We start from the raw sequence: 13,463 nt of genomic DNA on the forward strand, positions 1-13,463 counted from the left end.
AAAAAAAAAAAAAACCCATAAGGTGCCACTTCACATAAGGCGGAGCACTGCCTTACCATCTCTAGACCGCATCAGTGCCAAGGCGCTGCTAAGGCGTCGCCTTACCAGCGCCTTAAAAACTACGATCGTTGTAGTTATTGCAATCTTGAATATCCCCTTTGCTTTTGTATATTGGGACTACAATACTCCACTCGTTTGACATTTTGCTTGTGCTCATAATCTTGTTGAAAAGGTTGGTTAATCAATTACGTCGGGGTCATAAGTCTTACCTGTTTTCATCTTTCTTAACACTTCTTTAACCTCAGCCGTTCCAATCTTTCTTATGTATCTTTATCGTGTGGTGTCTTGGTGATTAATGCACTCTTGTGGGTTATTCCCACTTGAGTTGTCTCCATTTAAAAGCATGTTGAAAAAATTGCCCCATCTATTTATACTGTCCTCGTCTTTTAGTAGAACTCTACCGTCTTCATCTTTGATACATCTGACCTGCTCGAAATCTTTGCTTTCCATATCTCTCATTTAGCTATCATATAGATAGCTTTATCCCCATCCTTTATGTTCAAGTTGTTATAAAGGTCATCATATTTCTTCGCTCTTGCTTTCCTCACAATATTTCTAGCTTCGTTTCTGGCTGTATAGTAACTCCTTTTATCATTTTCTTCTTTAGTCCTTTGCCAAGTCTTAAAACAATGTGTTTTTTTGCCTTAATAGCTGCTTGGACCTCTTCATCCCACCACCAAGTCTCCTTATGTGACCGGTAAGTACTTGTTGATTCCCCTAGGACCTCCTTAGTGACCTTCTTAATACAGTCTGTCATCTCGATTCACATCGTGTTAGAGTCTACCTCCCTGTCCTACTTTCCTTGTTTGACCAAAATATCAGTGAAAGAGTCAATGAGATCTCCTTTAGTCTCCACCATCTCACTTTAGGGCAACCAGGCTTCCCTATCTTTTGTGTCTTTGAAATGAGACTCAAATCCAAGACCATCAGTTTATGTTGGGAGGTTATACTCTCTCCAGGTATAGCCTTACAATCCTTACACAACAATCTGTCTGACCTTCTAATAAGGAAGAAGTCTATTTGGCTAATATGCAATCCACTTTTGTAAGTGACTAGGTGCTCGTCCCTCTTTTCAAAAAAGTGTTCAAGCTGACTTCCTAGATTCAGTGTATCAATTTGGTTTCTGCATTTCTTTGGTGGTTTACTAGGCAACATGTTATAGACTGGTTGCTATTAGGAATCAGTTAACTGCATTTGCTACTCACATCAGATATCTGGGGGATGGAATTTTTTTACGTGCTATGAGGAGTGAGGACAAGCATAAGAAATCTTTTGTTTGAACATTTTATGCATGTCAGGATCTTAAATGCTTTGGGTGCATCTAAAGTGCATCAAACTTCCTGCAAGTAAGAAGTTGATATTGTTATTCATGCTTTGTTTTTGAATGTGTTTTTCTTTGCATCTACTCCTCCCCCCCCCCCCCTTTTTTTTTTTGATAACTTGAATCTGAATGAGTCAACTAGATTTAAATTTCTCCACAAAGGTCTACTTGTTTGGGAGCTTATCTTTTGAAGGCCTTTTTGCTGGAGTTGATCTATCATTCTCACAGACATCTGTTCATATCTTGTTTTGTGTTTCTTCTTGCTCATCAGTGCCATTGGTTGTGATTTATTTCTTTCAGCTTTGGAGGAGGCAATGAACTTGGAGAGCATAAATAATCAAACGGGAGAGCCCCAAGCAGATGACCATAATGCTGATATTATGCAAGAAGAAATGTTTGATGAGATCTACAGGAATGCAACTGAAGTAAGTTTTTATCTTCTTTTTCTTTGTCTTCTTTCAGGTGTTCTACCAATATGGTTCCAAGCACTTGTTTCTTTCAAAATAAAATAAAAATTGAATTTATTTCACTTTCTTCTCTTTCAAGGTGAAGATACTTTTCTTCAATTGCGAAAAGCTCCAATCAATTCCATCATTGTAATTTGCTTATTTGCCTAGATGCAGACTTTATTGTTAGTTTAGTTGTGTAATTGACATCAACATGCGCCAAACCCCCCCCCCAAAAAAAAAAAAAAAAAAGGAAAAAAGTTTTGTAATTGACCAATATCTAGTTTGGGTGCCAAGTATAAAAAGCTTCAACTCGGCATTAGCTTTGTAAACTCCCTGATTGTTTGACAAATCAGAGGAAATTGTTTACTGTGATTGAATTATTTTATGATTGGAAACATCCCAAGAACTATAATTTTGCACCTGCCATGTAGAAAGCATGGCAAATTTGTGAATTCCTCGGTAAAAATTCCAGCTGAATCCAAAATAGTATGCAAAATCTGGAAATGTACAATTTTTTTCTGTTTTCTGAGAGCCAATGAATAGTCTGCAAATAATATGAGAACCGAATAGTCCAGCGCAAAAAATTCGGATGCCAAAAATTCAGTCCTTGAGAATAATTCACAAATAATTTGGGAACTGAATAATTCAGTTCAGAAAATCGGTCTTTAAAAACTTCAATAAAAAAGTTAAGAAATGGATGAAAATTTTGGAATATTCTCTAAATTAAAAAAACAGAAAAGAAAAATGCGTTGAATCTTTTGGTTCTGAAATTTTCAAACATGAATGATTGAATCCTGAATTAATCTGAATCCTACTCTTTCCCATTGTCCACTTGTGTTTTTTTTTTTTTTTACCAAATTTTGGTGAAATTTTCAATTTAACGGATAAATTAAACCTGCATTATACTCCTTACGAATTATTTTTGAATCTGTATTTGTCTACTATGTTTGGAAGTACTTGATTGATCGAGAGCAATGTGGGCTCTTTGATGATAATATAACTCGTCAATAAGATATTGGTTGGATGGAGGCAGAGGAAGCATAACAATTTTGGTTCCAATATTCCCATACCCTTAGTGCTAGATGGTCCAACCACTAGGAGTTTGTGGGATCCCTATTTGACATGAATACTCATTTAGCACGTAAAGTCAATTTAAACCCTTGAATCTGAATGGTTTGATGGTTAAACTGTACACTTGAATGGATCAATGCCAATCTGTATGAGTCTGACCTAGTTTTGGCTTTGATTTGCATTAGAGAAAGACCAATGAAATTCAATTTTGTTTTATATGATTGAGTTGGGTGGTATCTTAGGTTCTTGTTTTATTTGTAAATTTTTTAAGGGGATTCTCTTCCTACATTTCCAAATTTGAAATTATCCTCCTTTCGGAATCTTCCTTACCAATTGTTGCCATTGAATATGTTGGCTGGATTTATAATTGTATTCTATATTTCATAATCATATTTTTGGGAAAATGTTTCCTATGGGGGATTGTGGCCCCTATGTCTAGACACATGTGGGAGAAATGAGCAGCCCACCCCCACGAAAAGGAAATGAATTTTCTGTGGATGCTTCCTTGTGTGCTCGTATTGGCCCTCGTGCACACACAGGAAGCTTACATGAAATTTACTTAACTTCATGATGGCTTTTGGTGAAACTCGTATTTGTTGTATATCAAAGTCCTTTAATTTTCTAAGTAAGCTCTCTCAAGATAGCAGGTTGGGTCTTGAATCATTTATTGGTTTACGAAAAGGTTGAGTAGTCACTATGATGCAGTTTACTGGCCACAACAGAAGAATTATTCCTAAGCAGCAATGGACAAAAACAGCCAAGCAGAATTTTAATTTATTAAGTGGTAATACCCGAGTGAAATTTATTTTGCAAGCATATTAGTTGATGGAAAAATACCCCACCCTTGTCAGCCTAGGCTCTACAAAGTCTGAAAGAGAAACCCCTTTTTATTGTATAACAGAAGTTAGAAAAGAATTTCCTTATGGGAGAAATCTGGAAGTTTATCAAACATTTCATATTTATTTCCCTTGAGATTAAGAGACATACTTTCAAACCATATGGATTCTTAAGGTCATATTTAAAGTAAAAAATCTATCTTCTGCAGGTATAGGAGATTCATTGGTCATCATGGATTGGTTCAGTTTGTTGCTCTAATATACTTGTGACTGAAAATATTGTTCACTTCATGTTTAATGTAGGACAACTACATAGTAACTGAAGATTTAGAATAGATATAGTATATTAATGTCAGTATGGGGAGAAAATCTGAGTGGATTTAGTATATAAAACCAAAGTTGACAAATTTCCAAGTGCATATGGACTGAGTCATGAACAGTAGTCAGACAATCATTTCAGATATGACTCACCTCTGAAAGGGATTGCAGGGTGACAGTAGAAAACATGTATGGATATCTTACTTCATGAATTGGAACACTGGATTTATGTAGAAGATGAACATCTTTCCCTTTAGCTGGGAAGCATTGTAGCCATGAAAGAGTTTCTGGAATAGCACTTGGTGGAGCCACAGAAATGGTTATTAGATATATGTTTTTGACTTCACACCTGGAATTTTGGAAATAGTGTATGCTGTTGAGATGTTGTCATTGCAGTGACATGGAATTGTTGCAAGATTAAACTATATACCTTATGGAAATTGGGAAACATGTATTTCCTAATACTCTTGGAATTAACTGAATTACTAACACTTTTAGACCATTATTTCACAAAAGGTTTTCTACTCCCCCCCCCCCCCCCCCCCCCCCCCCCTCCCAAAATTAAAATAATAAAAAAATGAAAATTTCGCTGTAGTTGCCAGTATCAACTGATAATATTTGCAATGTCCATGGCAGGAACCTTGTCAGTCCGCACAAACTCAGAAGGTTCTCTCTCAAGCTACTCCTGATCAAAGCTCTGGGAAAGAGTTATCTAATCAACCGGCAGATGCAGTGAATGAAATTCAAGTAACAGAGGAGCAGAGGGCTCGCATGGAAGCTAACCGATTAAAGGCATTAGAGAGAGCTGCAGCACGTGCCCGATCCCTGGAAGCAGCTTGAGTGTTACTGTATATTGTGCTTGCTTCTACTATCTACTCCTATATGTGCTTTATGGTAATAAAAGTTAATGTGCACTCTCTCTTCAAAATGTATTTACTTTTTTGCAGTAAAATCTCCCCATTGCTGTGGAATCACTCAACTTCACAAATCATATTTTCTCTGGTTCCTCATTTTGTTAAATGATTGAATGTTAGGCCTCAAGCTCATAACTGGCATTGTTGTCACCTGCCTCATGTAGGGGGAGTGTAGAGGCTCAATTCATGAAGGCTTAAAGGTTGAGATTCAGGATTAAATCAGTGTCAGCTAAACCTAATCCGGATCCATAGTGGGCATATATTGGAATGGAATTGGTGGTTAATCCATTACGGATGATTGAATCATGTGGATCAACAGGTCTAGCTTACTTGGATGTTTGACTCAACTTGGATACTTGGGGGCTACAGTGGATTTGAAGAGAAAGAGTTGACTCAGGAGTCTATTAATAGATCTGGTAGCATGATCAGCATTAAAAGCTTATGGCACAGAGATGTTCAATAGCCTCTAGGTGAGTTTGGCACTGGAACACTGGAGAGTGGAGAGCTGTTGTGGTTTATGATAAATAATATTTGACATGTTGGTACAGATTATTTAGGGACCAAAACTCCGTTTTCCAAAAAATCTTTAGGGAGGATAGGTATGCCGTTGGTTTTGTTAGAGTTACGACTCAACCAATGGGAGGGGTATAGGGGATTTTTTCAAAGTGGAGAAGGAGATAGACACAGATTTGGGTATACCGCCAGCATATCGTTTTCTATTCTTTCCCTTCCTCATTTTTTCCGTGTCTCTTTCCTCCTTTTTCCACCTTTTCATACTCTTTTATTTATTTATTTTTTTAATAAATACCTTTTTATTGACTTTGGAGTAAAGAATATGTTCCAAATAGCCTAGAGAGTTGATAATCTTTGGTTGCATTTGGTAGTCAATCAATTGTAAAAATGACGTTTCGTGTCAAAAATGGAATTTTTAGTTTTTTTTGTCAAAATACCGTTTAAAAAAAAAAAAGTGTTTGGTGAACCTGTTTCAGGAACGATTGTCCTAGTTTTCACTTTTTTGTATTTAGAACGAAACGGAAATATCGGAATTAGGTTTTTTCGTTCTATCATTTTGCATTTCTAGGGTTTTTTTTCCCTTTTTGTTAAAAAAAAATTTGACACCAAAAGCTTTATTCCGTTTTTTTATTCCCATAAAATAAAAAAAACATCAGAAACGTTTTTTTGAATCACTACCAAACACAGCCTTTGTAAATATATTATTGTTTCCTCTATTATGATGTCTTTTCCCATCCCCTTTTCTCTCTCTCTCTCTCTCTCTCTCTCTCTCTCTCTCTCTTACACAATCACATGTCTATTGTCCTATCCTCCCAAAACTTTCACACTTTCTCTCTCTTTCTCTCTCACATATATTGTGTCCAATCGTCCCAAAACTCATATGGACTCTCTCTCTCTCTCTCTCTCTCTCTCTCATACACATATATATTTTGTGTCCTATCGTCCCAAAACTTTCACGCGCTCATCTCTCCCAGAAGAAAGAGGCCTGTATTCGGTAAGCCCTCTTGTGCTGTCCCTAATAGAGAAGGAAAATTATTTTCTTTATCTTCTGTGATTTGAGATCGCATCGTTCCATATTTCATGTTTTGGGCTCATCATGCTTCGCCAAAAACTGGTAATTTTTTTTTTTTTTTTTTTTTTTTGAATCATAATAATATTAATACTGTAGAAAGTTAAGGATGAAAACTGAATGAAATAGATGTCATATTTGTTAGAGGCCAGTGATTAGCTTAAAGACTACATGTGTTTGATGTGTGGAACGGTTGGTTTAGCTTTACTGCAACTTCCATGGCATTGTTAAAGCTCTATCTTGTTGGAAAATACATACATAAGGCAATTTTTTTCCCCATATTGTTCTCATCATATAGTTGATGATATCTATTAGTTTTTCTTTTCTTATGTGATGTTTCTTTGCAGTTTTGCCATGTCATCATAAATGAGTAGTTGATGTTTCTTATGTTTTAGTCGCAGCTTTTTAAAATAAAAAAAGGGTAAAATATTGTTGTTTGGTCGCGTGGAGGCCAATGAGATCGCACGCAGGGATATTCCACGGGAATGCAATCGTAATTTTATGAGTTCCTGTGTTTGGGCACAAAGCCAAACGATCAGGAATAAAGTAGTGAGAACATACAAAACATAAAATGTGATGGGAATAGGAATAAAGTAACCCCACTTTTGATTTATTAAAGTAGTTCTTCACTGTTGGTGGTTTTGGGAAAAACGTAGTAGTCCAAAAATCTAGAACATTTTGTTGTATAAGGGACTTTTGTTAGTCATCTTACATTGCATTATTGATGATGGTCAAAATTATCACAACCTCAAATACCATGTGGTACAATTAGATGGGTCTCCTTGATAATCTTTTAAGGTTAGACCATGACAATTTTTTTCGCATATTAATATTTCATTTTCAGTAGACCAAAATCATTTGATAAGCTTATTAGATTGGCACAAGTTCATGTCACATGATAGATCGAATGGGTCACAAATTTTGTGTACATATAGACAAATAAACCTCCAGGTCTTTGTCTATCTGTCAAGTTTCGGGTCAAACAGAGTTTGTTGATAGAAAAATAAAGCTTTGAAACTTTAGAGATTACAAAATGTGCATGACCATCCATGGAAAGTTGAAAAATGCAAAGATGCATGTCAATACATGGGAGAGTACATGATTGAATTTAGTCATGAAATGTATAATTTTTCTAATTTCCAATCCTAAACCAATCTATCCAATGATCAGAATTACCACTTAATCTCATTATTTGTCTCAAAGTTAACGAGCCACCCAAACATGCTAATAAGCATGTTTGGTTTATCGATTTAAATTAAGAGATGCCAAAGAGAAAAAGGAGATAGTGAAGGAAGACAACGAGGGTTCTAGAGAAGTTCAAAACAATCTAAAATGCAAAATTTGCCTTTTGTTTAAGTTTGATTTATTGTTTTCAGTCAAGAGGTGTGGAAGAGAAAGACCAGAAGGTTCGTCTAAAGGTTACCAATAGAATTTGTAACCATACATTTTTTATCCTTTAAAAATGACATGTTACTTATTTAAAGTGTCCAAGGATGTAAATTTGCAAGATTCCCTTATTCCTTCTCAAATCACATCTTGATAACAATCTCAACTTAATGCGTAGTTTGGGAAAGTCATATTATTCCATACACATTTGATATTATGCTCCCATTGCTATGGCTGAGCAAAGTATGTGACAGATCTTCTCTCTCACCTCCACCCCCTCCCACCCTGCACACCTTTCATCCTCACACTAGAACAGTTAACAGTAGCAGGGAAGTAGCATCGGTAGGCCTAGTGAAAACCCTCATTGGTTGATGATAGTAGCAGTATCTAAACCCTCTCTCTCTCTCTCTCTCTCTCTCTCTCTCTCTGTAGTTTCCACTCCGATCTCTCTCTCCATTACGATTGCTTCCTCTATAAATTAAATAAGGGTAAAAGATTTGCACACACCTCGCTGAAATGTATGCCAACTCCCCTCTTAAGACCAAGATTACTTTAGCAACCCCTTGTAAAATGCCTCATATACCCCCTATTTCAATGTTTTCCATAACACCTCTTCCATGGCCCAAAATTGCATGTGGGCAATTGAGGGAACCCTCCCCTATTGGCATCATTTGATAACGTTTCTACTGTTTCTGTGTCTAGAAACAACAGAAACAATTTTCACATTTCTGAGAACATAAACAGATTTTTTGATGTTGGATTAACATGGTTCTCGAATTGAATAGGATTGGGTAGATTCCTCGGGTCAGTGTATGTTTTACTGGGGAATTCGAACTTTAATCCCCAACAATGATTCAGTAATCGATTCATGAGGGTTCGGAGAGAATTGGAAAAAATCCACAAAGGAATCTATGGATGTGGATTTAAGGTTTCCACTAGAAAGCAAAAATTCAGTGTATTCCTTCTCATTTCCCTGGAGAAGCTTCGAGCTTTGAAAAACCGTCAAGTAAGGTAAATGCTGGACTGGGAGATGCAACTTTTCATCAGGATCTATTGATTTTTTAGCCCACAAGTTATTCCAAGAAACAGATAAACAAGTCTGACTTGTTTCATCAAACCCATTTCTAAACACATAAATAAGCATAGACGGTTAAGGTTGTTTCCCCTTAATTTAAATTGCAGTTTGATGATTTGGTCTATAAATTTTAAAATAAAATTACAAAAATGAACCGACCTTTTGTCCATCTACAACATTTATTGCAAAACCATAATGGACTGGTTATGATTTCAGTTGTAACCACTACGGTTACCAACAGATAAACCCTTTGTCTAAAAGTTCGGTTTCTTGTTTTCATTTAAGAGGTCCTGAAGAGAAAAGAGGACAGGGTGGAGGAAGACAATGAAGGTGATAGAAAAGATCAGAGAAGCTTCAAAGGAAGAACACAAAGTATTGTTCTCATTCGAATTCTTCCCACCCAGAACACATGATGGTGTGGACAAACTGTTTGAGCAGTTGGATCATATGTCAATCCATAGTCCAGCTTACTGGGACATCACCTGGAGAGATTCTGCAGCCAAACTCAGCCTTGAAATGGCCAATGTGATGCAAAACTTGTTCTCCATTGAAACCATGATGCACCTAACCTGCACCAAGATGCCTATAGAGGAGATAGATCATGCTCTTGACACCATAAAGTCTCAAGGCATCCACAATGTTCTTGCCCTCCGTGGTGATCCCCCTCTAGGCCAAGACAAGTTTGTTAAGACCGAAGGCGGGTTCGAATGTGCCCTTGACCTAGTAACCCACATTCGAAACAAGTATGGTGACTACTTTGGCATTACGATTGCTGGTTATCCGGAAGCTCACCCTGACGTGCCAAGGAAGGATGATGGTTTGCCTACATTGGAAGGATACCAAAATGATCTTGCTTACTTGAAGAAGAAGGTTGATGCAGGAGGAGATCTTATCATCACTCAACTATTCTTTGATACCGATATTTTTCTTAAATTTGTGAATGATTGTAGACAAATTGGAATAACTTGTCCAATTGTTCCAGGCATTTTGCCAATTAATGACTATAGGGGATTCTTGAAGATGACTAGCCTTTGCAAGACAAAGATACCAACTGAAATAACTGCTGCATTGAAGCCTATTAAGGATAATGATGAAGCTGTTAGAGGGTATGGAATTCACCTTGTAACTGAGATGTGTAAGAAGATTTTGGCTCATGGGATCAAGACATTGCACTTCTATACAGTAAACAAGGAGAAACCAACATTGTCTATATTAATGAATCTTGGGTTGATTAGTGAGATCAAAATCTCAAGGCCATTGACAGAAAAAAGGGAAGATTTCGTAAGAATTTCGTCGGAGTTGAAGAAGATGCTTCGTCGTTGATCGGATTAAAGACAGTATAAGGAGGATAATAAGGCGGCACCGCCACCGCCCGTTTACTGGATATGTTGTGTGGTTATGGTCTCAAGTTCCTAACCATTTTCTTATTACTTCTGATCAATTAGGCCTATAAGAACTTTGTGTAATCTGTTTTATATGATAAATGGATTCAGGTCTGTAGGAAATCTAACCTATCTAAGTGTGTTAAATGGGAATGGAATGAATCAAAGGCTTGTGTTTTGCTAAATGATATAGATCTGCAAAGTCGGAACTCAAGCCAAATTATAAAGTGTGGAGCTTCACTTGCTGTCTGTCTGCTAAGATAGGGCAAAGTTCTTGTGGATTGAATCCGATTCTGCAACTGAGGTGACATGCGTTTTGATTACAAACCATCCCATATTTTCTCCATTTTTGTCTTACTGGCACTTGGGACTGGATCGTGTTTTCCTCATTTTCATCTTTCATTGATTAGAAAATTTCACGTTACTTTAAGGAAGCGAATCCAATTGCAGATTATTTAGCATAAGAGGTAGCAAAATCCGGGTTGTCCTCTTCAAGTGTTTCTATTCAATCTCATCTATAATATGAGTGGCGTGGGATGCTGATTTGGGTAACCCAGATTCCACTTCTTTAGGTAATATCTTTTGGAGTTGGGATTCTTCCAGTTGATGGCATTATCGAAGGTGGGGTTTCCTTTCTACTTGCTACTTTCAAATATATCTTATAATACGAGAGAGAGAGAGAGAGAGAGAGAGAGAGAGAGAGAGAGAGAGAGAGAGAGAGAGAGAGAGAGAGAGAGAGAGAGAGAGAGAGAGAGAGAGAGAGAGAGGTTTTCAGAACAAATGGAGGAGTGCATAGAGCATTTAAATCAATCAATATTATGGATGTCCATACCCAGAATATGGCTCTTCTTCTGAAGCTTGGCTGGTGATTGCTTAGTGAGGATTCTTCTCCATAGGCTCGAATTCTCAAAGCAAAATACTTTTCCAAAACTTCCCTTTTTGCCCCTTCTATCCTGAAAAAGAGGGGCTCTTGGATTTGGAATAGTATTGTTTCAGTCATTTCAACTCTTCGAAAAATTGTCTATATCAAGGTTGAGTCAGGCAATTCCACTTATTTCTGGTTTGTCCCTTGGTTTCCATCAACTCCGGACCAACAATTTCCTTTCCAATCACCTTTTAACTCATCCAAATTTTACTCTTAATAAGGCTATTGTTAATAATCGTTGGAATGTTTCCTTTTTATCAACTCTTGCCCCCTCAAATGTCATTGATGCAATTCTTAAGGTCCCTATTTCATCCAACCTTGATAAGTGGCCATGTAAGTTATCTTCTAATGGCTCTTTGTCTACCCATCAAATTGCTAAATTTCTAATTGCAAATCAAGAGCTTGATGATGGCACTTCTTTTCATACTTTACCGCGGAATTGGTGGAGATTTTTTTGGAAACTTCATATCCATCCGAAATTTAAAATTTTCTTTTGGAGAACTTTGTTGAATGGTATTCCGGTTAGACCAAAATTGGGAAAATGGATTCCAATAGATACTAATTGTCTGTTTTGTGGTAACTCTACTGAATGGACTTCTCACTTTTTCTTTTTTTTGTGATTTTGTTGACAGAATTTGGGCTAATGGCCCTCTTGGCTTGAGACTTAAAAGTCTCAATTTGCATAATTTTTTGGATGTGATCAAGCATTTGTTCCTCCATATGCATTTTTTCAATGCAGATCGTTGTTGGTGTTTCAGTGTTGTGGCTATTACCATTTATTTCATCTGGATGCACAAAAATAGTATCCTTGCTCAAGAATCCAATCCTAATCCTAATCCTAATCCTAATCCGGATACTATTATGCATAATATTAATTGTTGGATATCTTCTTTGAATCTATCTCCGCTTACTAACTCAATTGATTCTGTGGTCCCATTTGCAGATGATCCTATAGACATCCTGAAAAAGACACCCACCTCCCCCTTTTTTAACAATCGTATTATAGTTTCTGTTGGTGCATGTAATAGTTTGGACAAACCTTCAGGATGGGCCTTTGATATTATTTTTTAGGGACAATTTAAGGCTTTAAGGACAGGGTTCACTAACACTTCTTCGGCGATAGAAACAAAAGCTTTTTGCATTCTATGGGGTTTAAAGTTGGCAGCATCTAAGGGGTGGACTATTGCTGAAGTTTGGTTCTCGTGCAAGGAATTACTTCAACTTATTCCACAGCCTTCTAATACATCTTGGCCGCTCCTTTCGTTTCCTATCTTTTTGGATCTCTTTGATAATTTCAGTTTAGTTTCTTATGTGTATAAATGCAAACACTACTCACTGTATGTTATGTTTAGTGGATCTGGCAAATAGTGTTAGGATAGGAGCTCTGCCTTCCATTCTGAAGATCAAATTGTAAGCTCTGCGTCTTAATTAATATAGCTTTGCTTCTCATAAAAAAAAAAAATAATAATAATAATAATAAAAAATAATAATAATAATAATAATAATAATTAGATGATCTCCACACGCAAGTTACTCTGGATTCCTTCTTTGAAGTTTAATAATTCCCTATTTTGAAAGTTAATTTCCTAAAGCTCATCATCAATCGCAATTTTTAAAGTAGGAGCATTTGTGGATTTTTTTTCTCTTCCAAATTAAAGGATGAATTGAACAGCTACCAGAGAGCAGATTGATTAATTTCTGGAAGTGCAAAGGTGCATTTTCAATTTATGCAGTGGGCCTATCCTGACTTTTAAGGCTCAATGAGAAATGGGCTAACCTTGATTGTCGTCTTGACCTCCCAACAAATCTGGATCCCTTTCATGGATTCCAATGGATCTCTCTCTCTCTCTCTCTCTCTCTAGATGTTTACAACTGGATCTTAATCTTAAGATGGGAGTACCTATTCTATCAAATTATAGATTCAATGCTATCTATTTATTCAAAAAAAAAAAAGATATCTCGTAAAACTTACACCTCAGTTCATTACATTTCCTACCAAACACAAAACGTGTTAATGAAAAGTTGCTTTGTTTGTTCTGTTTTGGGTACTTTTCTTCCTTTCCTCTTCAATCAATTGACATCAATCTGACACAGGACTTAAGCTATCCCACCCCTCACCCAACCCCCCCATCCACCTCCCACCA

General features: G+C 36.7%; 2 protein-coding genes across 3 annotated transcripts; both read left to right on the top strand.

Moving 5' to 3' along the window:
• The first annotated feature begins 1,530 nt into the window (after nucleotides 1-1,530).
• On the top strand, nucleotides 1,531-5,026 carry LOC122066535. The gene is made up of 2 exons (XM_042630356.1): nucleotides 1,531-1,806; nucleotides 4,692-5,026. Exons 1-2 carry the CDS (start codon nucleotides 1,696-1,698, stop codon nucleotides 4,893-4,895), a joined length of 315 nt encoding a protein of 104 aa, XP_042486290.1. The 5' UTR covers nucleotides 1,531-1,695; the 3' UTR covers nucleotides 4,896-5,026.
• Nucleotides 5,027-6,264: 1,238 nt separating this feature from the next.
• Nucleotides 6,265-10,579, top strand: LOC122066536 (methylenetetrahydrofolate reductase 1-like). Of its 2 annotated transcripts, none has more exons than XM_042630357.1 (2): nucleotides 6,265-6,476; nucleotides 9,298-10,579. In XM_042630357.1, the coding sequence occupies exon 2, from the start codon at nucleotides 9,337-9,339 to the stop codon at nucleotides 10,333-10,335; it is 999 nt and encodes a 332-aa protein (XP_042486291.1). In that variant the 5' UTR covers nucleotides 6,265-6,476; nucleotides 9,298-9,336; the 3' UTR covers nucleotides 10,336-10,579. The 2 variants fall into 2 exon arrangements, with proteins under 2 accessions (XP_042486291.1, XP_042486292.1); XM_042630358.1 differs by having other exon boundaries at nucleotides 6,470-6,596.
• Nucleotides 10,580-13,463: the final 2,884 nt, after the last annotated feature.

The sequence above is a fragment of the Macadamia integrifolia genome, unplaced genomic scaffold (genome assembly GCF_013358625.1).
Source record: "Macadamia integrifolia cultivar HAES 741 unplaced genomic scaffold, SCU_Mint_v3 scaffold2448, whole genome shotgun sequence".
Lineage (NCBI taxonomy): Eukaryota > Viridiplantae > Streptophyta > Magnoliopsida > Proteales > Proteaceae > Macadamia > Macadamia integrifolia.

Bases quoted from the DNA above. Each gene is read 5' to 3' on its own strand.
- LOC122066535 (XM_042630356.1), top strand. From the start codon at position 1,696: ATGAACTTGGAGAGCATAAATAATCAAACGGGAGAGCCCCAAGCAGAT. The intron at 1,807-4,691 runs GTAAGTTTTTAT...TGTCCATGGCAG, and splicing joins TCTACAGGAATGCAACTGAA to GAACCTTGTCAGTCCGCACA.
- LOC122066536 (XM_042630357.1), top strand. From the start codon at position 9,337: ATGAAGGTGATAGAAAAGATCAGAGAAGCTTCAAAGGAAGAACACAAA.